Below are 25,954 nucleotides of genomic sequence, written 5' to 3' on the forward strand. Positions count from 1 at the left end.
ACTGCCACCACAGCAGCCTTGGCTCTTTGTGCCTCATACAATATGCACTAGCAATAGTGGTAACACAGTAAGCATACAAAAAAGTGAAGCCAAGAAGTCAAAATCTCTCATTTTTTTCCAGGTCTATAAAGGTGCATTTGCCCACCCCCATTTTCCCCTTTATTTGGGGAGTCATCTTCTAAGAATTCCCTAGTAACCACTACACCTTGACACATGCAGTAAGAGTCCCACTGAGAACTGTCAGGATGCTGGAACATTCCTGCACATTTTTGTGTCAGAACTGCCTTTGTTCTCCTTTCCTACATTTCAAACTTCAGCAGCGAATGCAAACAGCTGCCCCATTCCCCACAGCTGTCTGACTTCAGCTGATGGGGCAGCTGGGCTCTGGGTTTACAGCTCTTAATAAGAGACTTGGAACAACTCCAAATTAAACTTTCTTTGTATCTAGTACTACTGAACAGAGTTTCATATCACAGGGATTCATATACAACATCTGAAGTTTAACTATGAGGTAATCCCAACATATCTCAAAGAAAAAGCACCCCTGTGTTTTGTTTTAAAAATGCAGTCTTAATTTAGTTGTCTTTTGATGAACAAAATGCCTCACTGGGTGACAGGGAAAATAAGAATTTTTAAGAAGTTCTGTCTCAATTTCAATTTCCATGAAATTTGTGTTATGTACCTAAAATGGTTCAGTTTTTCAAATGTTTCAAGAGGAAGAATCTTTACACAGAGCTATTCTCTTCAGCTAGAGTTTGGGACATCCCAAGTAATGGGAAAGAAACTTCTACTTCATTAGAAACATCTCCTACATTACTGATATTTTTAATGCCACTTACTTGCCCTCGGAGCTATAACTATTTATGCTGCCATCAGTGGATTCTCGACTTGGCTGTCGAACCATACGACTTCTCATCTCTGCTGCCATTCCTGTTTCTGTGCTTCTCTGTATCGTGCTCTTTAGCTTCTTGCTTCCAGCCTCTGAAAGCAGAGAAAAAGAAGCAATAGTTAGAATAATTTAGAGCAAAGCCTTCTCTTGCAGTTTTCACCCAAGAACAGTGATCTGACTTGGTCATTCTCATTTACTAACATAAAACTATTCTGATTGAAGAAGCAATCTCTCTTCCTCAGTTACAAACTGGAAACGACTTCTCTTTAAAAGGCTGCAACCTGAAGATCTTCATTAGGGCAAACTGTTAAAAATTAGATGTCTTGTTAATAGCCATTACACAGTTGGAATGTAGACAGGTTGTGATACTGTCTACTAACCACAAACTTGGTAATATGCCTCTAGCCACCTTGCTAGGTTGAGTGACTGCAAAAGAAGATACAATTCTCACAGAAAATAAAAAAAGGGAAAAAAATCCTCTATGAATTCCACAGAAAAATGTTAAACACTAAGATACTTAGTATCAAAAATATAATAATGTGTTTTGACTTAGCAAAATCTTACTTCTCACCACAAAATGTCTTCAAAGTAAACAGTGGACTTTACAGAACATATGATCTCAGCAGTTCTGAAACAGAAATAACTCTTGGGGAATTTGTCTGGGAAACCACAGAATAGTTAAGCTGGACAGGACCACAGTGGAGCATCTGGTTCAACCTCCCTCCTTCCTACAGCCCATTGCAGAGGATTGTGTCCAAAAAGTTCTTGAATATCTCCAGTGAGGAGACTCCACAGCCTCTCTGGACAGTCAGACTCTAGGCTTGCAACTGTAGGATTAAAAAGTAATGTAAATATTTTGAAATAGTTTAAAGACTTCATCCATTTGGTAAAGCTTCTATCCCACATCCTTTAAAATGCAGTTTGATTTTCACCCATAAGTTTTCATGTTTCCCTTGAGCAAGAAGAGCTTCCAGTCCTTTACAGGTTCTCTATGTGCTATGGCTGATCTAGAGTGAATTCTGCAGTCACACGGCAGAAATTAGTCTTCTAGATGATGACAGTTGTTCTCAATGATCTTTAAATTTCTTCCACCAAAGCTTCCATGTGATGCAATAAAATGTGCTGTCTTCAAACTCATTGTCCTGGGTTTTTTTTTCAATTTAGTTCAAAATATGTACCAAAACTTCAATAGGTAACATTACTTTCTCCCAGAAAGTAATAGATTTTACAAAGTTTCACCTAAGTACATGCTACAACATTCTTCTGTGTTTACCCCTTCATTTCAGCGCTCCTTTATTCATCCCTGGAAAGTCTGTGTGCATATTTTTCATGGCCTGCTCAGGGAAACAGATGAAAAGCAAATATTTCTTCCATCTCCACCTGCTGTGGAGACTGAATTGCTCTGAAAAAATTTTCACCTTCGTGTTGCACATTGTGGATGTTTGAAACTGATAGATCTTGACAGATCTTATTCATCACAATAAAACTTAAGGCTTTTGTAGCCTCCACGCAGCCTGCCCATTCCCAGAGTGTTTAAACATGCTGTGGAGATAGCTGGCCCTTGATCTTTGAGTCTGCACAGCTGGTGGAGGGCAAGGAGAAATCATAACATAGAGCTATCAGAGTAACCTCTCTGAAGCTCTCAGGGGAGCAGCAAACATGGCCAAAGTGAAAGAATTACTATATTGGGCTCAGAGGAGACATGCCCACAGTGAAAGGGGCTGAGCTTTCCCTCTTAAGCTTTTTGGACCAGAGTTTGTTTACCTACAGCCACTAAGCCGCACCCAAATGCCTCTGTGTGGAAGAGATCAGCTACCACCAGAGATCCTTTCCTCCCTTCTAAGGCCAACAGCTCTGAGGTTTTCCTGTGGGCCACTACAGCTCATCCACATTGCCAGTCCTTGGTCAGCTGAAAACACATTAACCTGTGAGGTAGAGTAGGGTAGGCAAGGTACACCAGGCACACCAGGCTCCACTCTTGCACAGGGCAGGTGGCTGTGGGAGGGATTTGCTGGAGCTTCAGTGACTCAGTATGTAGAAACTCAGATGCTGCATTTGGTCCTGAACTTTCTCATTAAAAACTGAGGGTGTGTTCAGCATATCAATAATGATAGGCAGGATGAGCCTCAAAAATAACTCAAACAGCACCTAGGAAGTATAAGCCACATACTGAGTTGTACTCCAAAGTGGGATTTTCACATTTTCTGTAGGTATGCACCCATACTGTTTTCTCAATCTCACTCTCTCTCTCTCACCAGGACCTGTCTGAAAATTTGTCTGTTTCCATCTGCTCCTACAAGCATGTGAGATTATGTGTTTTACCCCCTGCCTGCATTTCAGAGCCAGCCAGATCAGGCAGCATGACCTGGAACATATAATAGAGCAGAGCCTGAAATGTGTTCAGCTGAATAGTGTTGTTTATGAGTATTCAGGGCTCAGGAAAAGTAAATGAAGAGACTCTAGAGGTAGCTACAGGACCACCATGGTCTTGGCACAAATTAGTAAAGATATGTTGTTCTGGACCACCTGGACAACATGGTGGATGCTGAAATTTAGAAATTTAGCAGTGAGAGCCAGGTTATTGGGACAGATAATGAATATAGTCATAGAAATAAAATGTAAAAATATCCATTCGCTAAATTACAAAAAATAATATTTTAGCTTTGAGCCACAGTAGAGATTGAAAATAGCAGATGGTTTTTTTTTTTCAAAGAGTAATGTTACATTGTCATGGATAACATTGGTACTGCTGTTTAAACACACTTCTTTGCTCCACAGATTTGAAAAGCACAGACCCTGAAGTAGGAATCCTTGTGCATGGCCAAAACATTGTCTAGCTGAGCAGCAAGTACCAGATTGTCTTTTTCCAAGTACTTTTCAAGTCACTGCTGTCTGTCTTACAGTCCCAGATTTTACTTCTTTCTCTTTTCTCATCAGCATTTTTACTTTTCAGGTTGAAGAATCAAAAGCATCTTTTTGCCTCCCCTTATAACTGCTATTAATACACACAGTTTCCCAGGAAAAATACAGCCCTCCAATTTATTTACTTTTATAACCTCAATCTTAATATTCTGAAGTACTATCATAAATATAACAGTAACACAACAGAATGATGAAACACAACAAGAGCTTTTTGGCATACAGAAAATTGCTTTTGCCCATTGATAAGAATCAAAATACTTGTTGCATAGGTTTTGGAAGTTTTAATCTTGGTCACTTATGCATCTTATTATATCTTACATTATATAATACATAATTTTTCCAATTTTAACACAAAAAGTCAAGACATGGCTTATCTTGTTAGTCTGCTCCTCTAAACTTCTCAGCAAAACCATGTCCTGGGAGGGAGGGAGGGAGATGAGTTGGGAACTGCTTCTGTTTCTAAAGGTGCCTTGTTAAAGTGAACTCACTTTAGGGTACAATTCCAGTCCTGCCTTGAGTGCACAATGAAATAAGGGATCCAAACAAATAAAAGTGTTTTCCCTGCTATTGATAAGACTTCTTTTAGAAAACTTCCACTTTTCTCTTGTATTACTTTTAATCTAACAGCTCTGCATATTTCTTTGGAATGCTGTCTTTACATGAATAATACAGGTTCATAAAATATTTAAGTTCAATATCTATGCTATTACATACTGAGATTTTCTGCTCTTGTCAGGGTGTTTACCAGCTGTGTCAATTGTGTAAGGATTTCTTCATGCAGGGATGCAGACTGTTGTGCATAAATGACATGTAAACACCTGGCTTAACAGGTACAAGCTGGAGAAAAGCTACTAAAAAGCAAATTTGATGAATATTTTTTCAGATTTAATAATTGATGCCAAAGCATTATAAAGCAGCCACCTGCAGCTACAAAATATATACAGCTTGTAAGCATTTTGCAATTAATCAACAGGCATTTTGCAATTAATCAACAGGTTGTAGCAGTCCTGCTATAACACCCTGATGAGCGTGTGCAATGTGCTATTTCCATCTACTTATTATAAATATAGTCTATAGTGATTCCTGTTTGCTCTGACAAGAAACTGGCCTGATTTTGCTTTTCCCTGACAAAAGTAAGTTAACAAAGACCAGGACCTGAGTAACCAATTACAGAAAAAAGCAACTGTGCTCTACCTTATATCTGCACAAAATATCAAAGCATCTGATGTGTTTCAAATTTCTGTATGTCCTAATCACTCTGAAGCCTAGGAGCCAGGAGCTATTAACAACAGAATTATAGTGAGAGGGTCAATGATATTATCTAGAGATTTAAGGTGGCCTACTACAGATACCTCAAAGCTAGCTTTACATTCTAAATGTAAATGCAATTCAGAGAGGACAATGCCAGACATCCTCCCTCCCAGCCCCGCCACACTTAGCAAAGGCATGGCTGCACATGGCATCACCATTGGCCTGGCTTTTCCTCTGTTCTCTGTGTGGTACCTGGAGGCAGTTACTACATTTTGCTCTTGTTTCAGTTCAGAAGTTTGAAATGGCAAGGGGCTGCTGCAGCAAAGCTTTCATCTAAGGTGCCAAGGTACATATTACATGCCATGGGTCAAGGCTAGGGAACATACAAGAAATGTGCAAGGACATGAGCTTGGCATCTTAGTCAATAGGACAGTATTAGAGACCACTGCAGGGCAGAAGGCAATCCTGACATGAGCCTCTGTGTGCTGCCTGTGGGGAGAGGTGTCTTAAGTGAGCATTGCCAGAATTGTACCTGAGGGCAACTAGTTGGTTAGCACCCAAAAAAGAAGCAAATTCACACACATGTAGCACCCAGGTATGTGAGAATTCATGACTGGTTCAAAAGAACACACCAGAGAACAAAGCATTAGTGGATATAGCACCACTGCGAAATCCACTAATGAAAGGGATCATAAAAAGTGTCATTGCAGGGCTCAAGGGCAATTCATTTGCAGTATCAAGTATGCTCTTGCATCCAAAGAAAGCTTAAAAGGACTGCAGCTCCAAGCCAGCTCTGAGAGAAACCTGGCAGGACTGTGACCATATGGTTGTTTGTACACTGACTGTGTGAGACACCAACGAGATTATGTCAACTGGAATAGCAAGGGTCAACTTCAAAGATCTATAAAAAGAAAAGCCAAGGGGCATATTTCCTTCTGGACCTTTCTGATGTGTTAGTGACTTTAAAACTTCAAATTTAGCTGCTCGGAGACCTGCTGGGTTACAATTTCTGCAGCTTCCCCCTCACTTTACATGTAGTGCTTTTAAACAACATTGAAAAAGTGCCTCTTGGCTTATGGTCCTAAAACAGAGACAGAAGAAAAAGAATACATAGTTCAAAGAGCATTTGATTTTTTAAAATGTGTACATCTCTAAGATCAACTCAGCAGTACTTTGATCACTAAGACTGAAAGTGCGTAGCGACTATGGGCAAAGATAAATAGCAAAAAAATTGACATTTAAATACAAATTTCAACAATACAAGTTTCTAGACTTTATATCATGCAATATTTCCCTTTACTTTCAATTCTATGTATTGTGCAATACTCTCCAGAATATAATGCTCTTTGTAAAAAGACGTGAAATGTTGCAGTAATTGTCTTCCAAGTGTTCCTTCCAAATAGCATGCAAAATATTCAAAGAAAGGAGAATGCTGTTGATATTCTGTTAGATCCTGAGTTTTAAAATCTAAATATAAACCATCATATACTTCCCATTTCTATTTATTAAAACAAATCTACAAAAAATTATATAAATTATATTAAAAAATCTTTTTGAAAGGATATTTACCTTTTCAGCTGGGATAATTCCTTGATAAGAAATTTTATCAGAAGTTTGGAATAAAATTTATCTCAAAACTGTATTTATAAAGTCACAAACTCATCTGGCAAACACCTTTCACTCCCAATACTTTCAGATAATACATAAAAGATAATGCAATTAGTTCCTTAATATACACAATATATTTTTCTGACATATGTAGAGCAAAGGAACAATCACCAAAGGAGCAAAGCACCAATTCTAAGAAAAGGAGACTTCACTGAATTGATGTCAATGGTTGTATCAATGCTTTGATGGCATTTTAGACAGTGTACATACAGCAGAATCTCCCCTTTTGACAGTATTTTTCACTGAAAATCAAACTTGCAGAGTCAGACTCTTAACAGAGATTTCAAAGTAACTTATCCAACAGCTCCTAGTGACTTGCATGAAACAGAAGTAGCACTTTGAGAGCAAATGACAGGAATAGTGGAAAGCATCAGAACAAAAGCAAACAAGAAGTGGAAAATCAGGCCATTTTTTACTACCTGACAGTAGTCTCAAAACTTTAAGCAACTGCTTTTAAAAATTTTATCTCCTTTAGATATCTTAGACATATTTACTGAAAAAAAAAATAAAAAAGAAAAGTAGAAAGAAGCATGTGTTTTATATGTTTATTCTGATACTTAATGATTTTTTCATGTCAGGGAAGAAAACCTGTGTTTAATCAGGACATATGTATCTTAAGGCAAAGCAAGGATGTCTGGTCAGAAAAAGATCAGTTATGGCTTCTGAAATTTATGAAGATTAATTTTTTTGTCCACATACTTGCAATGAAGAGAAAAGAGCCACTGTCTGTCAGCCAAAATGAGGCAATCAAAGATGATCTATAGCAATGAGTTTCTACTTCTGGGATTGTGCTTAGCATAATTTATAAACATACAGAAATGAAAGCATCTTAATTACCTTCTTCACACATATGCAAAGAGCTCTATAAAACCAGAATATGCCAGTGAAGCTGATAATAGGTACACGTGCCATGTTCCTCAACTCCTAAAGCCTATTTCAATGAAATTCAGTTATTAAAACAACAAACCCATGTTTCCAACAAATTATTTACTATATAAACAGTTTATAAAATATCAAGCACTCACTTTCTCATATACTCCTGGCTTTTTTGTTAGATGGGAGGAGAATGTGAGACAGAGTGAAATAAGAAGCTCAGGAGAGCTGTTAGTACTTCAACAATAATATTTTCAATTTAAAACACAGCCCTATAGTACAACATTATTTATAACCAGCCAAGCCCTCTCAGAGAACTGACATATGGTATAGAGATAACATTTGTCCAAGGCAAGGGTGCTGGGGCACAGCTTGCAGTTAATACAGCAGGGGAGAATGAAATGCAATGCAAAAAAAAAAGGAGATTTTTCAGATAAACTAAATCAATATTTCATTTAATTAGGAACTTATACATATTTAAATAACTTGATGTCTTTTGTGGTTTTAGGCAGCTGTTACAATTTTAGTATGTTTGAGACCTTTTAAGCAAGTGTTCACAATTACGAAGAGTTCAGTATTTATTATTAAAACATGACATTGTAATTAATAAAAGACAATATTTTGCAAGATGATACCACCAATATGACAATTTAAAAGCCATCAATAATAAAGAAATTCACTCCTACTGTGCATCTTCAAAAAATTTCCTGAGAACTATGTGCTGTACATGATGGCAGCCCAAAGTCTAATTATTTCAATAACCTTCAAAAATCAGTAAATTGAAACACTGTCAAAACCACTAGTGCTAAAGTGTCCTCCAGTAAAAATGTTACATGGCTTTTTGTACAGTGGAAAAGTTTCTGAGTAATAGCTCAACCCTAATACAATTACACAGCATACTAATCAGGAGACATTACAGCTTCAGGAACAGTCCCTTCCTTTTCATATCAATTACCAACCAGTGAAATTATCTTTCAAGGAAGATAATTAATAAGGAAAGATAATAATAAAGGAAAATGCTTTACCTTTTCAGTAGTTTGATTTGCTCCGACTGCAACTTTGAAGCCCTCTAAGTTTTATTTTACCACTACCAGCAACTCCCAGGTGAATATCACATTTCCCTTTAAAAATGTTAATAACCTGCCTTCAAGAGATCATTTCTAATGTATCAGATCAACACTGTACCACACCGACTCTGGTTTTTCTTTAGTGACTGCAGCATTGCAAAGTTGTAACTCCAGACTACCATACATTGCTAAAGCAAGACTCGTGAACAGGCTCACCACGGTAAAACACAGAAAATACAAGCTTACCTTTGGTTTAAGCAAAATTAAACATTGGCTATGATATAATCCTTAGGAAGCAGCCAGCACCTAAAGCAGCTTCACCTTTGTTTAAATAACTTGTGTGGTTTCTGGGTAGAATAAATCTTTGGGGTCCTGGCGTTGCCTCTCCCTCACTATCCTGTAACCACTTGGCACTGCAGCACTGCGAGGAATGATCAAGTTGCTTCACTCACAAGTTCCTTTTACAACTGTGATTACATTACAGGGCCTTGCAGAGAAAAAAAGTACTGAACTACCTGCCAGCGAGCACTTCGTAATATATTGCTGAAAGGTTAAAAAATTCAGTCAGCAGTGCATTCTCCAGAGCACAAAATATTCTAAGCAACCTTGGTCAATGGTTATGCATTTTTTTAATGCTGCTGGTCAAAATTTGATGAGGAGTCAGAGAAATTCAAAATCACATTTCTCTGTCCTGGTGATTTTGATTCATTTTGCATGAATTTGGTACAAAATTACCTGAAAAACTGCAAACCTGAGAAAACATCAAATTAGCATTAAATATTAAGTTACAGCTATGCAGCAGAAAAGTCTAAATGAGGAAACTGTCTTAGAGGGACTTGAGCACAGCAGAGTTAAAGTTTCACTGCCTCTGAAATGCCCATGTGCATTCTGAAAACAGAACTTCATTTTTTAATTGCTCCTTTCATCTTTAGACTTCCTTTTGAGGAAACAGACTTTGCAATATTTGTTTCTATGTCAAACTTTTCCGTTTCTCTTATACCCTCTTCTGAAAATGTATTATACTTTCATTTTGCAACTGGTTAAGAATCAATTAATTTAACACATCTTTATCAATTGGCATTTGAAATTGTAGAGATCAATGTGCCTTCTCAGGGTGATTAGAGCCAGAATGGAGAAAGGAAATTACTCAGCATTTATCAAGCCAAAATAAGAGAACTACTTCAAACAGAATTATAATGAGGAAAAAAATTAAAATGTGCACAATACAGTTCTGTAGATCTTCAAGTTATGGTAAAGTTCTGGTTATTTCAAGTATCATAAAATAATTAAGGAGAAAAATGACACAAATTAAACTGTTAATTTCAGGTAGTTAACACATAACAGATTTAAGTAACACATGACACATTTAAGATTGCAAATACTGTGGAGGTGACAAACTCAAAATCCTCCCTGGTAGTAATGCAGTATATCTCATGTCACTCCTATGCAGAAATGTCCATGTATTTTCATTGCTTAGGCACAGATTTCCTATTTAGTGCAATAGTTGAAGTTATCTTCTTGATAATTTTAGAAATTATGCTTAGAAAGTGATATTACCTTTTTGAAAAATACATAGTTGTATGGTATGTAATTTTCTCATGATGTGTATCAAATAAAAAAACCAAAATAATAAAAAAACCCAAAATATGATAAATGGAGAGATTTATCTCAATACAATACCATGGTAGGAATGAAATGTTGATGTTGGGAGCTACTAATGTGTGCATGTGAGTCTCCCAAGATCTGCCTTCAGCCTGCACCTGGCAAAGGCTCCAGGCCCTGCCTGCCACCTTGAGCAGTTTTACACAAGGCACTGCACATGTGTCAAGTGCACAGAAGTTCCCTCTCACACAGGTTCTTGCTTAGGGAAACTCAACAGAGGTTTAAAGTTGAAATAAAAAACACACAGAGGGAAAGCTCCATGGCTCTACAGCCTCTCAGAAAGCTCCTTGGCTCACAGCCTTTCCTCCTTTATGTTTCTTCTCTTAATCCCAGGAAAAATCATTCCAAATATTTCTTATTTGTAGGGCCAAACCCCCTTTCCAGGATTAAAACTGTTTGACTTACTCTTCTGGATGTGTAACACAAAGGCTGACCAAAAACTTGGCTTGTTCTTCCACCACTGAATCCTGAAAAAATAAACTCTCTACAAAGTAAATTTTCTTGGTAGCCTCCAAAGTACCACACCTCAAATAAACTTTTATTTAAACTTTCTACAAATTTAGACAAAATTTTGCATGTTGTTTTTGTAACCTTGTTTGCACTGCTGTCTCTTGTACCACTATCAGTGATCCCACTGAAGTTTCAGCCATAGTAAACTATAACCAAGCTCTTTTTCAGCAAAAGTACCTGTGCTCATGCTTACTTTGCTTTTGAATTTCTTTTAAAATGTAACTACCTAAAGTTCCAAGCCAGCTAGGTTGTGATGACGTACGGACAATACCTCTTATCTCTGAGATAGGCCCAGGTAATAACTTCCAGAAAGGAGGCTGAAAACTCAGGAGATGCTCTTTCTTTTGATCAAATAGAGTTCAAATCAGTTAATAGTGGTCCTGGTGCAAAAATTTTTCTTTTGAAACAGCTTTTTATTCACAGTAATAGTTAAGACAGGTAAGTAGTGAGCAAGACAGTCACTTAATGTTTCCATTTCCAATGCCATTTTGTGGCATTACTCTCAGTCTGGTTTGCATTAGTTACAGCCATCTGTGGGTAAAAACATCTACGCCTTGGGCAGAGGATCTGTGCTAGATAAACACTGCATAACTCTAAGATATAATTGTTCCCTTTGTGTTTATATTATTGAAAGTGGACAACTGCACACAAAGAGCTGCTTCAGAGACACATCGTTCAGCCAAACTTCCCAAATGAATGCTATGGCCTAAGTCTGCCATTAAATCCTAAGGTTTGTATGTTCATTATCAAACATGCTCTGAGGAAAACACTACTGACAAGATGTAAAAGTTCAGCTGTGCCACAGACAGACACCAGCACAAAAAACCTGTCATCAGTATTGCTTTGATCTCTGGGCTAGGTAGGGAGCAGTGTGAGACAGCAGGATTTTCTGTAACACCTTGCATTTTGCCATCAAAGACAATTACAGGTTATTTTTGCAGTCCCTATGGCTGCTCATTTCTCATTTTCCCCAGCTGTCCTCTCTTGGTTACAAACCTTGCTTAGCAAGGAAGCACTTGCCTATCTCAAAGGAGAAGCAGATAAGACAACAGTCAACAGACATGAGGTAAAAAGCACACCAATACAGAAAGAGTTGTTCTGTGATTTTCCTGGTAAATTACACTAAATTTTTACTACAAAGCAAGATTTTTTATTGTTTTATAATAGATTTGTCACATCAATAATATGTTACAAACATGATAAAAAAGCTAAGAGAAATATAAGTACAAGGGAGAATTAGCCATATATATAATAAAATAATATTTGAGAGTATCTGAATTACAGCCAATAAATAGAAGCAGAGACGGAGCATTTACAAAATTTTAAAACCCTTTCAAATACAAGGCAGAATGAGATGGGGAAAAAAAAGTGGTGCTAATACAGCCTATCTCTACAGAAAAAAAACTGATTCCCTCCCAAACTTCTAGATATTTCTGAAGTGAAAACACTCCCATACTGCTGTGCCAACTAAAAGAGAACATTATATGAAAGACATATTTTAATGCAACTGTGCATGAATACCAAAAGGCACTTGTCTTGAACAAATACAATATCCAGAAATGTTGTTACATGTATGCTAATAACAAAAACACAATACAATGCTAATTTCACTACTTCTGAACAATTTAACAGGCCATTTTCTTCCCTGTGTATTACTCAAAAGCAGATGCTATGACTGAGCATTAAATTTTCCTGCTGTATTGATATAGAGAGCACTAAGAAACCTATCACAGCTGAAGAAATAACAATCATTTAATGATAAACTGGAAAATAAAACTTGCACATCAGCATTGACACCAAAGAAAATGAGAAAGGACAGCAGAAAATTGCACAGCTCTGTACAAAGGGAAATTTTCAAATCCACATCATAATAACAAACATGAAAATCTGCAATAATCAATCAGCCAGTATGAACCACAGATTTCAAATTCTGAATATACTTTTGGATAGCAGAGAAAAAGATGGCTCCCCTGAGTACACAGCACAAAATCAAAATATAATTAACAAACCTTATTTTCATGGTTCTAGGCTTACTATTGGTTAAAGAGAAACCTGCCTTTTAGAGAAACTTTAGACTCTATTACTCAAGCCAAGTAGTACTACATCTTTCCAGGGATTTCCATATATATTACCTCATGGATGAAGATCATAAAATACAAAAGTAAAACAAACTTGCCTTGCATAGCAGGATTACGCCATGGTGCTTGAATCTTGCAGAGCTAATGGTTTGAAGGTCAGGCTCTTTGGAACAGATGCACTAATCTCTTATTATCTCTATTACACAAATTATTTCAGATAGTGTTTTTTCTTGGAACCGAGAGATGAACCTCTATTTGCTGCCTAGGATTATTGTGGTCATTAATGAGAGTGGTTCTTCTTGGGTGTGTTTTAAGTGTGAGAGGGTAGCTGCTGTTCAGTACAGGTTAGTATAAAAATAGCAATGGCCAATTAAATAGAAGGGAAAAGTAAGACATATAAATTCCACACAGGTAAGATGCTCTCAAAATAAGTATTAAACATAATATATGCACAGAAATAAAAGATTCCTATGTACACAATAAATCAAAATCACATAAGGTAAACTCTAAGATCAGAGCACAGTCTTGCTTTATAATTAGGAAATACTATTTAATGAAACATGATGTTTTGTTGTTATACCCTCTATAATAGGTCAGACTTTAAAACTCCATGGGTACAACAAAATCTAATGTGACAGAAGATTTGAGATAAAACAACGAATAATAAAAAGTGCATAAAGCCTAGCTTTTTTATATAAAGCTGGAATTACTATCCTCCTGACTAAGTAAGGTCTGATAGGACATAATACAATTATCTAATTGGTAGCTAACTTCTAATAAAATCACAATGAAAGATGAAATCAAGAGCATGCAAATATCATAAACCAGAAATTTTGGGAAACTCCTTGATAAATTAAAAGAAATAGCTACTGCCAGAAGAAGAACAATGTAAAAGTGAGTTTGAATAAACTTAAATATCATACATAGATATTTTAATAACTATTTTCCAGTCTTTATATCACCATAATTATATGTTATTAAACACACCATCTTAAGGCTCTGAAAAATATCAAAACTAGTATGTCAGCTATTAGAAAAATAATATTTTTGAAAAAGAGTCTGCAATAACAAGATTTACCCTATCTGTTAGTGACATAGCACTGAAGATATGTAATGAACACAATCTCCACTTTCTTTTGAAATGAGTTTTAATCTGCATTTCAGTGGTAACAGGAGCCAATGTAACTGAAAAATGACTCAAATCTAAAATTTTTTTACTTAATAATCCTTTCATACAACGTGCCTGATTGCATACTCTCTTCAAAATATTATTTTTATTCGTGATATCTCCTCTTTTCCTCAGCTTCTAATAAATGTATTCAATTTTTAACAAGAACATATTCTAGTGGAAAATTGAAAGCATTTCTCTCAAGTCAAGATCTTCCAATATATAGTCAGAAAAATTCTTAGAATAATTTATGTTTTCTTTCCATTGAAATCTTTAAGTAAAATCAATTTTTCTAACCCTTGCCCAGGGGCAGTCTTTCTCTGAAGACTGCATTATGTGTAATGCCATGTTGGGAAAGAGGAAGATGCCCAATGAAGACCAAAAGTTTTTCAAAGGCCTTAACTTTTCTACACATTTTTTTTTGTCATCCTCAAAGGAGCTTTAGGCTACACAGAATCGCTGACTATATCAAACAAAATATAAAATCATGGGTTATTTAGAGCAAATCTGAAGTGCGTGGTGTTGTTAAGTATTTATTTTCACTTACATCCAGAAGAAGTTTTTTTGTCTTACATATTCACAAAAACATGCAGAATTTTCACCAAGTCCAAGTTCATCATGTGTAGATCTCCATGGGGCTATTCCCCATGAAGCATACACAGGACTGGACCTCACCATCATGAGGATACTTAATACATCATATTTGATGTATGATGTATTAAGTATCCTCATGATGGTGAGGTCCTATACTTTGTAATGTGACATTATTTGGCTTTTGGTTCAACAGTGAGGAAAATAAAACACTTTAGAAACCAAAGTTAACTTGCTTACAAACTCCTGTTCCAGCACAATGGTGCCCAAAATTTTGAAATATTTGCTACTAGGATATGATTTATATTAAAAAGTCTTATGTTTTTAATACAACTCTCGATCTGTGAGTTTATATTATGTTCTGTTCTATTCATCCCAACAACACAATGATAAATAAAGCACCAACCCAGAATCATGGTGAAATTCTGGTCTGCTTTTCTTCAGAATTACAAAGGGCAGAAGAACATCTTGTATACACTTAAGTGATCTCTTATCATACCACCTTCCTATTCAGGTAACCACAGTATTTTTAGGTATTTTGTAAGGATCATCTTGACAGTGATAATTCTTATTTTGGTAAAAAAACCTAGCAATTGTAATGAAAACATCTTGTAACAGAGAGTTCAGCAGTGTACCATCAAGGATAACAAATGTCACCATGCTATGTTCTGAAGTACAAAACATGAGCTAAAAGAACAGTCAAAAGGATGTGAGTATAAACATGCACATTTGCAAGGCAATCCAGTGATGGATGAATCTGTTTTAATTTAATTAATGAGCTGTTCACATATCCTATGCATTTCTTCATAGTTCAACTGAGTTCCCAGCTTAAAAGACTTTAGGAATCTTCTTACAGTCAGGTCCTGACTCAGCTCGTGGTCAACATAGCTTCTATAATATCACTAAAAAACATCAACTAACCAGGTACTGCTACTTGCTCATTTAGCTAAGTTTACACAGCAGGGAGTGATCTGTGGTATTTACCCTTAATGCAAGTAACCTCTAAAGAGTAATTAATTAAAATCCCCCAAACAGAAACATTCTTACTGGAAGAACACAAGAAATGAAGAAATGAAGCTGGCCCACATTATACCCCAGCAGCACAGAGCTGAGTCCTACTTCAGCATGTTTTGTCATCAGACATTATATTGCTTTCAGCCACAGATCCCCATTTGAAGAAAGCTAACACTGTTCTGGTTTATACTGTAAACATTATTAAACATGTTTAATATGTAAGTGATATATAGATGTGTTTTAAAGTATGGAAATTTAATGTCCCACAGACTCTTTCCTTAAAGCAATACCCCTGTGTAAAGATTACATACAACTGGTTACACACATACATGCACACCATGTTACTGTCAAACAGTTACAAATATCTTTTAATCTCGCAGTTAAAGCTGTAAGCTTTTTTAGGAAGTCTTGGCTCTTCTGCAGACTGTGTGATTTTCAGTAGATCTTGCAGTCCTGAAGTTTGCTCCTCAATAAAAGGGGACAATGGCACTTACCGTTCCTTTGTAAAAAGCTTTAAGGTCTATGGCTGCCAACAATGCAAAGAACAAAGAACCACCATCACTACTACTAAAGAGATCTGACATGAACTATAAAATTCAGAACATAAATTAAGAGCACATAAACCAAATTGCACTACAAAGTCCAACAGTACATATTTAAATAGTAGCCATAGCAGTTCTTGCTCCAGTCGGGATTGCAAAATGACTGCTATACTCTTACTACAACACTAAGAGAATAGAAAACTTTGAACAACAGGAAAATATCTGCAAAAGATCATCCATTTATTCTACAGAACAGTCTTATTGGGCTGCTAAATTCTTAAGCCTTGAAATCAATGGGATTTTTAAGCATCAAACTCTCAAGACGTTTTCTTAAAAATAAGCATATCCCACCAACAAGGAGACCATTTTTATGCATAAAAAGAAACTACCTGTGCAGCTAACATGTTGACTGGCATGCCTGTGGGAAGCTCTTTAAGTGGAAAAAGAATGTTACAGTGCAAAGCATCAATGTTCACTTCTCAGTTTTGCAACTTCATTTCATACATAGTTCTTCTAACAAAAACTGATGATCCTACTTCTCTATGGCACATGGCTTCTGTCATAAGTACTGTCAACATTGTAGTCATGGGCACCATATGAACATAGATAAAGACTAAAACATGAGAAGAAAGTCAGGAGATGTCACATCTGTCACCCTAAATTGATATCACAGAATCACAGAATGGCCGGGGTTGGAAGGTACCTTTGGAGATCATCCAGAGCAAGCCCCCTGCCACGGCAGGGTCACCTAGAGCAGGTTACACAGAAACACCTCCAGGTGGGTCTTGAATGCTTCCAGAGAGGGAGACTCCACAACTTCCCTGGGCAGCCTGTGCCAGTGCTCTGCCACACTCAATGTAAACAAGTCCTTCCTCGTGCTGAGGTGGGCCTCCTTAGGTTTTAGTTTATGGCTGTTACTCCTTGCTTGACACCCATCTTTGAGATATTCATATGCATTGATGAGATTCCCTCTCAGTCTCCCCTGTCATCATTCAGCCTCCCTAATGGGATCAACAACTGATCCAGCTGGACATTTGATTTGCCTTCCTGTTTCTCTTCCTCCCTTTTAACTCAACTAAACTTCATGCTGTCCAAATATTGTTTACTCTTCTAGCAACAGACTATTTGCAACTATAAGCAAAAAACAATACTAAGACAGCATAGTATTGTCAAAAACATTGGCACACAACCTCCAGGTAAGACTAAGAGAACATATTTACTGCTCAGTGTACCAGCACCAGGCACAGGGCAGCACTGGGAGAGTGGCAGCACATTTCAGCTTGCTGTGCTCCCCAGTTGCCCTTTCAAGACTAAAAGCATTATTATATTCCAGCATGCAAAAACTGGCAGTTCCATATCCTAGAAAAAAGTAATTTATTAATGGTGCACAAAAAAAATTATTTAAGTACTTATACTTTCATCATAAACATTGTATCACAGGTGCTGTTATTACATATTCTACTTGACTGATGACAATGTATGAAAGGCTTGGATCATGACAGTTGTGCTGAGAGCACAACTAATTCAAGTTACAAGAAATTTACAATTCACTGTGTCATTCCATCTATTCAGTTTTTGTTTTGACTGGAAAGATTCATAGCAATTACATAGTATTAGTTTTAATGATGACATTTGCTCATCAAAAGAGGTAGGATATTTAAGGAGATCACCAGACATTTGATTACATTTAAAACAATTAACCAATGGGCTTCTAAAAGATTTTTCATGGCACTACTTCTGAGGCTGACAACCTCACCTTCTTTAACATAAACATATTAATGGTTCCTTTTGTGCAAACAATTAATACAAAAATATGACAGACACACACACACACACAACTGTGCCTCTTGATTAGCATTCACACAGAGTCTAGCATTCACACAGAATCTTAGAAAGCTGACTTTACATCTTATGGGTGCTGAGCAATCAGCAGAGCAAATGAGAGAAACCACTTATGAGGTAGAGCGTTACAGCATCTCAGCAAAATCTATAAAAATAGAATCAGAAATCTTAAGACAGTTGTACCTATGGAAAATAACTGTGCCAATGGCACTCCTGCACTTGTAATTTGAACTTAGCTATCACTCAGCTATCAACCATCAGGTTCAAGCCTGGTGCTCTGACACAGTTTGCTTACTGCATGTAGAGCAGCAAGAACAAGCATGTGGCTATTTCGTGTGGCCCAGAGGTGGTTATTTTTTAAGTAAGACCTCCTCTATTCAAGCAACTCTGCCCTGTGCTCTCCTCCATGCAAGACAGGCAACAGGAAACCGTGCAGGATTCAGCTACAGGACATGGACTGAGCTGAAAGCCCTTGTTTCTGAGGGGGACCAAGGAAAGGGCTGGGAGCAGAAATAAAGGGGGCTGGGCGCAGGCCAAGTAAGACTCAGCTCACTAAATTTCAAGTGTTTATAGATGTTGCACTGGAGCTAGTCATGTCAGACTCCTTTTAGAACATATACAGAAAACCAGACATTTTAGGGGGCACTTAGCTTTTACTATTTCAGACATTTACTTGAGGATGGTTAAGCCATGTGTGGAAGTGAACATTTCTTTCTGCTGCCTAGAAAGCAAGCCTGAAGTGATGAACTGACAGCAACATTGTGGACACCTATACTTGTTTGGACTACCCCCACCCTTTCTGATTGCAGTCCTTGGCCCACTTCTTTGAAACATGGTGCCTTTCTAGTTGTCAAGGTCAGGGTTCATGTTCTATATCCCATAGTCCCTCTCCAGCTCCTGAAGTACAGCCGTAACATGTAGATCTATTCAGAAAAACACAATCTGAGAGAGATGGACTCATGGGATTCCTTGAAGAGCTAAGCAGTGGGAATTACTGGCTGGAAGATTTGTGCTCAAGTCTTTCTAGATGCAACCTTGGGTTTTTTATTTTTTTAAATTAAAAAATTATTTTTAAAATTAAACAATACATTTTGTCAAATATTCAGTCAGCAGCATTTGCACAGTAAAAATTGTCTCTGGATCACAAAGACTAGGACTGGAGAGGAGCTTTTTGCCCTTTACAGAGTGTCCCCTGGCCCAAATCACAAAACTTTAAATGGCATTGTGGTAGCCTGCTACAATCTAAAGGTGATTATTGGGAAAAGTCACTCTCCTGGGATTTTGGCCAAGGGCAAACTTTGGACCAGAAACTATTGTGAGGCAGACTGGGAGAGTGTGCACCTTGGCCAAAAGGGGATCCCATGAAATTTCTTGACATTGTTCCCAAGTTGGCTATAAACATAGCTATCTCCATGAAGCAGAGTATAGGGTAAAGGCCTATATGCAGCCATGGGGCATAAAAATACTTGTGCAAGAATAAATCCAACTGTATTTGCAACTATGTAAACGCTGTCAAAGAAAACTGTAAACTGCTACTCAAACTCATCACATTTTCTCCACCATCTTCTCAGTAACTTTTTCTCCTGGATTCCCCAGTCAATGACAAAGGTTCAACTCCTATGAGCTAATTCCTGATCAGTGACTATAATCCCTGTATAAATATATTAAGTTGCCTGTTCCAACACTTGCTAGAGATGTGCCAACACATGATAGCTCTCTTGCTGTGATATGTACACAGAGCTGTGAGTTTTTCAACATCTGAGGAAAAGTAAGCACAACACAAATGCAACTCAGTTCTTCCAAAACCAGCTCTTGGGGAGCTTGTGCCTCACAAGGACCATTACTGAGACTCTGGAGACAGGGTTTGGTTACTAGATTGGATCCTGTGTGAGATCCTTCTGAAGTGACCCCTTCACAGTGCAGTGGAGTATCTCTATCTAGGCAGAAGAACCTGGTCCCTAACATGGTATGCCTCTTAAGTTAAAGACAACTGATTCCCTCAAAATGTTTTCCTGGTGAATTATTTCTTTTCCAGCAATAAATACTACTTCAATGGACAACTTTAATTATGCAAAAAGCAAATCAACCCTACCAGTATAAAACCTGGAGGTTTTTTCCTATGCCCCTTGAACATCTTTCCCAGTTAATGTTTGGAGTCCAGACCGAAGAAAGCAGATAAGCCTTGTCAAAGAAATCTCCTCACCCTGCCCTGACCATGAACTCTAGAAAAGAGCTGTTCAGACAGAAGATCATTAATAGAATAAATTTTCAAGATAGAGTAATGGGTCAAACTTATCTACTTTTACACATAAATCCTTGGTCACATCTATCCCTAATTAATTCAGTGTTTAAGTGTGGCTATGCTCTGAGAGAGAACACTTTACACCATCATATCTAATCAAATGGTAGAACTATAAATAAAGCCACCAAGAGCCATGTGAAAGCAAAAATAATGAAAACAGCAACCCTGATATTCCTGCCAGGGAGAGCTTTTGGATATTTTAACATGCTCTGTAAACAGGAAATCCATTTGCACACACCTGTGTTAAGATAACTTGTCAATCTGACAAGTTCTGTTCTGAATATGAGATGTCATCCCAAATAAATGTATTCCAAAGACACAAAATCCACTATTAACACACCACCACCACCAGCCCCCCAGACTCTGGTAGTGTTTCACAGTGATACTTTCCAAGCACCACATAAAATCAAAGGTACCCAGTTAACCCAAGCTTCAAAGGCAGGAACTGTTTTGGGCACCCACCCTATCTTATCTAACCATGAAACTCCTGTGCTTCACAGATCACAGAATTAAAGCAGAAAGACAACTGCCTCCTCTGGGCTTAGCACTGACCGGGCCCGACCTGAAGCAGAGCCAAGCTTCCATCACACAGAGAATTTCTTTAGGATGGCCAGACATCTAGAACTTCTGAGAATTAAAACATGTCATTTCTAAGATTCCTGGTAAAGTGTATCTTTTGAAGTGATTAGACACCAGAAACTGAATTTTTGCAATATGAAAAATGGCTGTATGGGTAAAAGAAGTAAACTACATATGTGTGTCTGTCTGTGAGCACCAAGTATGTCTATAAATATTAAGTAATTTCAAAGCAATTCTCAAGGTAACTTTGAGGATATAAACCACAACAGTTCATTGAACAAATACTGTAGTTTAATCTTTTAGTGTTTTTATTGTCTTAATTCTATGGCACTGCAGTTAAATATTTTTAGACTTCAGTCTGAAAATCTAAACAAATTGTCCAATTTCAGTAAATTCAAGCAAGCTGAGACAGACCTGAGGATACAAAGAGGCCACACATACTGAGGTCTAAGTAACTGTACCTCAAAAGTAAACAGCAATTCAACTTCAGCATTGCACAGTATTTTTATGCTGTGCTCAAAGTAAGTTATACCAAATAACAGACATACTTAGCACCTAGCACCACCAGAGAAATCAATACAGATATAAACAAACATCACTTTGCACTATTGGACCCCTTTTGGAAGTTATATGGAAATCACTTCTAAAAACTGCTTATCAAAATAAAGAAAAGCTGGCAGAACATTCAAAAGCCTAATGAAAATGGTAAAAATATGCCACAGTTGATAAAAAAAAATATTTGTACTTTGATAATATGCCAGTTGTCGAAATCCCATCATTTCTGACTTCCTGGGATTGTTTTTTTCCTTTGTCTTTTCTTGGCAATTTGAAGAAAATTTAACATGCAATAACCTGGCTAAAATGGAGTGGTCAAAAATCACTCAAAATTTAATTTTAGTACTTTAAATACTGGTACATGTACGAAGTAAATGACAGCATAAAAATAAAAGGATATATTCAAATATGAACCTGTAAAATTCTCACTAGATTCTGACTGATTTGCTGAGAAAGCAATCACTTCTGGTATGTTTTGGTGAGAGCCATTCCCAAGCACAGGGAGCAGACATTTCCAGGGGACAAAAGCCACTGCTCATCAGCCACGTTTATGCATGCAGTGCAAGCAGATGCCACTGAAGAGCCAAGCTTTGTACTGAAGAAGAAATTAATTGGGTACCTCAATTCCCCTTTTCCCTTCTCTTTGTGTGTCAGACTGGTTGTTAGGAAGCAAGCTTGGACTAGCAAGTAATATGAGGTGCTTGTTTTCATCTCTTCTATCTTTGTTCTATATTAAGACTTGCCAAAGTGGTTATTACTTATGTTAATTTAATTTATATGCCATCTGAAGTACGAAGAGTACTCTGGGTAATAAAAGTTATACAATCAGAGATTTAATTCCTTTGTCACACAGTTTACATTAAACTGCTGCTCCTTCTCTTCTTGGAAACAAAGTCAGCATTGGACTGGCCAATAGCCCTGGGGGCAGAAACACTGCCTGACTGATGCCTGTGGGTCCAAGGCCAGTGCCTGTCCTTGTTTATCTCTGTCCACTCGTGTCCTGCAATGCTGCTCTTACCTGGATCTCAGCCAGCTGAACCCAACCTTCCTTCCTGATATCTGGAAAGTACTGGAAAAATGCTTTTAGGAATGTGCCTCAAGTGTGCTCACACTCTTTCCTATCCATACGCAAAGCTCCTGCTGGAGAGTCTATGTATCAAGAGGGCTCTGCAAATCTGGGAGAAAGTTTTCAGCTGAAAGGTTTTAAAGAAAAGAAAAAGATTCTGCAGCACTGAAATGTTTTGTGAACTGATACTTGCTCTGACACTGCTAGCATTTTATTTAAAACTGTCATTCGTATTTATTGATATTTTAGGTAATACTCAAGCTAAATTTTGTCCTTTCAAGATCAAATAATAAACTTTTAGATTAGAAATAATTTTTCAACTACCTTAATAACTTGCAAAAAATTTATAATTTAAAAAAATTTATATTAATATTTTTCCATAACTTTACTGAGTTCTGCATATTTCATTACTTATGATACAGAATTTGGAGTATCTAAGGGCCATTAGCTGTATTGCAGACTTATATATGTATAGAGCTTTTTTAATAAATACACTAACACAATCAGCTGCAGTAAAAGCAGCAAGCTTTATTATTATTATTATTATCATCAGTATCATCATTATTATTTTCCTTGAAAACCTCTCATAAACAACATTTTTTAGTCCTAGGTTAGGTTTATTGCTTTTTATTTGGATTCTGTTGCTAATACTTCTATTCCTAGCCAAAAAAAATTACTGAAAAAACTCTCAAAGCTTATCTGCCCATTCACATGTAAAAGTCCTAATAAGATAAAAATAATGTCTCTAAATCTAATGCTTCTTTGGATTCACTAAATGAACATTTTTTTAAACTCAGCCTACCAATATCTTATGATCAAAAGTATGATCTTTTAAAATATTCTATAAATGAAACAAAAAGAACTCCCACAAAAAACCACAACTCCCCCCCAAAAAACATACAAACAACAACAAAAAGAAGCCAAAAAACCAACCCCAAACCAAAAAACCTCCAAGATTTTTTACAAAGTCAGTTTTATTTTCTAAAATTTACCAAACTACATAATTTCTTGGCCCTACTGGATTTAGAGCTGTGATGCCTGTATCTGTACTGTGTTGAACAGGCTATCTAAATTAAAAAAAAAAAAAAGAATCAAGGTTTATGTTAAATAAGAAAAGGACTGCTTCTGAAAGGTAAAAAAAAAAAAAGGTCTATCAAAATTAAGCTCAGTCATCTGACTCTGAACAGAGGGCTTTATTCTTCCATGAGAAAGGAGTGAATTCCGGTGCCACAGAGGAAGAGCATTTTTCCTCTGAATGACTACAGGTACTCTAAAACTCTGCAAGTTCCAGAACACAATCTGTGGATCTAATCAGGCAAGAAGCATATGAAAAGTACTAAAATACAAGTTTTAGACTGACATTCTCTTAAAGAGAGGCACTTACACAGAAATTTTTAATGTGAAGGTAGTACAATTTTCCTCCCTCTTGGTAGTCCTTTGGCACCACTCTATTTCCTTTTTCTGTCATAATTTTGGTAACATTTCAACTCTGTGTTTATACTTGCACAAAGTAAAGCTTGTGAACACAGTGTGAATCAGATAAGAAAGCAAATAAAAATCTTCTTTAAACAGAGCTTAGTTAAATATAGCCAGAACTCTTAATAGGCCTTAGAAAAAGGCCTTTCATAAGAAAATACAATGTAAACATAGCAGTGAAGCTACACTTATTAAATACATTTGGCATATTTTGAAATTATACAAGACATGCATGACATAGTTTAGGCATAATAAAGATTATACTTTTGGAAAGCTATAAATTTTCCTAAACCCCATGCTACTAACATATTGGAAATAGCCCTAAGAACAGTTATTGCTGCAGTTATATCTGTATTTAAAAATCTAGGGAGAAGTTGCAAATACAAAAGCAGAGCAATACTTTGGAGTACAAGTCAGGCAACCGCATAACAGGAGAAAAAGTCAATTTGCAGTTTAGGAACAAGGAAAGAACCACATGTAGCACTAATTAAACAGAGCAGTGGGACTTTGAAAATACTAGCCCTTATTAGGAAATCTTTTGGAAGATGAGTAACTGGAACTGAACTGTGTTTCTATTAAGGGTAGTGAATTCCTCAGCAAGACTGCAACAGTAAATAAAAGAGAACATGCTTACATTCACTCAAGAGCTTCAAAGAATTGAGTATCATTACTATAAAGAAAGAGTTCCTCTTATGAAAATAATCAGGTATTTTTCTTTTTTTTCAATTATTCTTCATCTGTTTGGTCATTACTCTTCTCTTCTTCCCCATCCCTTGCTCCCTTGCTGCAGAAACATTTGGGTGCAGAAGCAGCTCAGGATTTTTCTGGGACCAGGGCTGCTCTTCCCTCTTGGGTGTCAGGTGCAGAGCCCAGATCCTGTCACCATCCCTAATGCACCATGACCATCCCTGCTGCTCACTAAAGGCTTTTTTTTTTTTTTTTTTAAGATTGGCTGAAAAGATAAATCCTTCTAAATGTCAATTTACAACTGTCTAAAATCTTCTTTTTCTGCAAGAGAGCCATTATCCTCATAGATCATCACAACTATGCAGAGCAAGCTCTAAGGGGCTGCTCTGGCAAGAAAACCAACCCAGACAGGGAAGACTGTCACAGAGATAATACTGAACAGACAAGCAAGGCTAATGAGGGAGCTGCAGGACCGACCACCACACTTCTGCTAGGCTGCTCAAATTTACTTTTCAAGTACACACAGCCTAAAGTTAAGATTTTGAAACCCCACAGACTTAAGATAATGAAACAGAGATAGCTGTAGGTAAGGAAGCTCATGTGTAAATATGAAGCATTCTTGCAGAGATCAATGCCCAACACAAACAGATACTTGGAAATGCTCCTCTGAGAAAACAAAGAACAACATGTGAATTACAGTAGAGCAGGTTAACCCTGTGAGGTAACACTAAAGCTGTAAGATGTTAATTCTCATGTTAATTCTGAATTCCAAGCTAATTTTCTGAATCTGCCATTAGAAAATCTGATATCTTGCAGCATTCCCCTTGGATGAACAAGAGATGGCAATACAAAAAGATAATATCAGAAAAGAGATCCTGTGAAAACAGCAAAAGGGTATTATGCTAGATAAGAAACAAACAACAAGAAAAAAAGGCTCTTTCCCTATTGTGCTAAATGCTCTGAGAGGTTTAAGATACTTCTCCCTCTCTTCTGTTAGAAACTTTACTGTAATTTTGATACAAATATAAAAGTTATTTCTAACCAATTTATACCTATTTGTTACTATAGCAGTTTCTGATAGTGCTGTCCTTCTGATTCAAGAACTCTTCTGCATTTTTTTTTAATCTCAAAATTTTCATTACTCATTCTGAAAGGAATGAACTTGCAATCTGAATTGTCACAGCTTTTCACTCAGCTCATTCTGTGAACATT

At 36.9% G+C, this 25,954-nt stretch overlaps 1 protein-coding gene across 25 annotated transcripts in view; it reads right to left on the reverse strand.

The window, feature by feature from the left end:
* RIMS1 (regulating synaptic membrane exocytosis 1) overlaps window positions 1-25,954 on the reverse strand; it is a 306,557-nt gene that overhangs the window by 8,666 nt on the left and 271,937 nt on the right. For all 25 annotated transcript variants that reach the window (XM_071444977.1, XM_071444896.1, XM_071444890.1 and 22 more), the window contains one exon: window positions 840-981. In XM_071444977.1, coding sequence (XP_071301078.1) covers window positions 840-981 — 142 coding nt within the window. The remainder of the gene's footprint in view (window positions 1-839; window positions 982-25,954) is intronic.

The sequence above is a fragment of the Agelaius tricolor genome, unplaced genomic scaffold (genome assembly GCF_023055355.1).
Source record: "Agelaius tricolor isolate 1412-34295 unplaced genomic scaffold, bAgeTri1.0.p SCAF_1, whole genome shotgun sequence".
Classification (NCBI taxonomy): Eukaryota; Metazoa; Chordata; class Aves; order Passeriformes; family Icteridae; genus Agelaius; species Agelaius tricolor.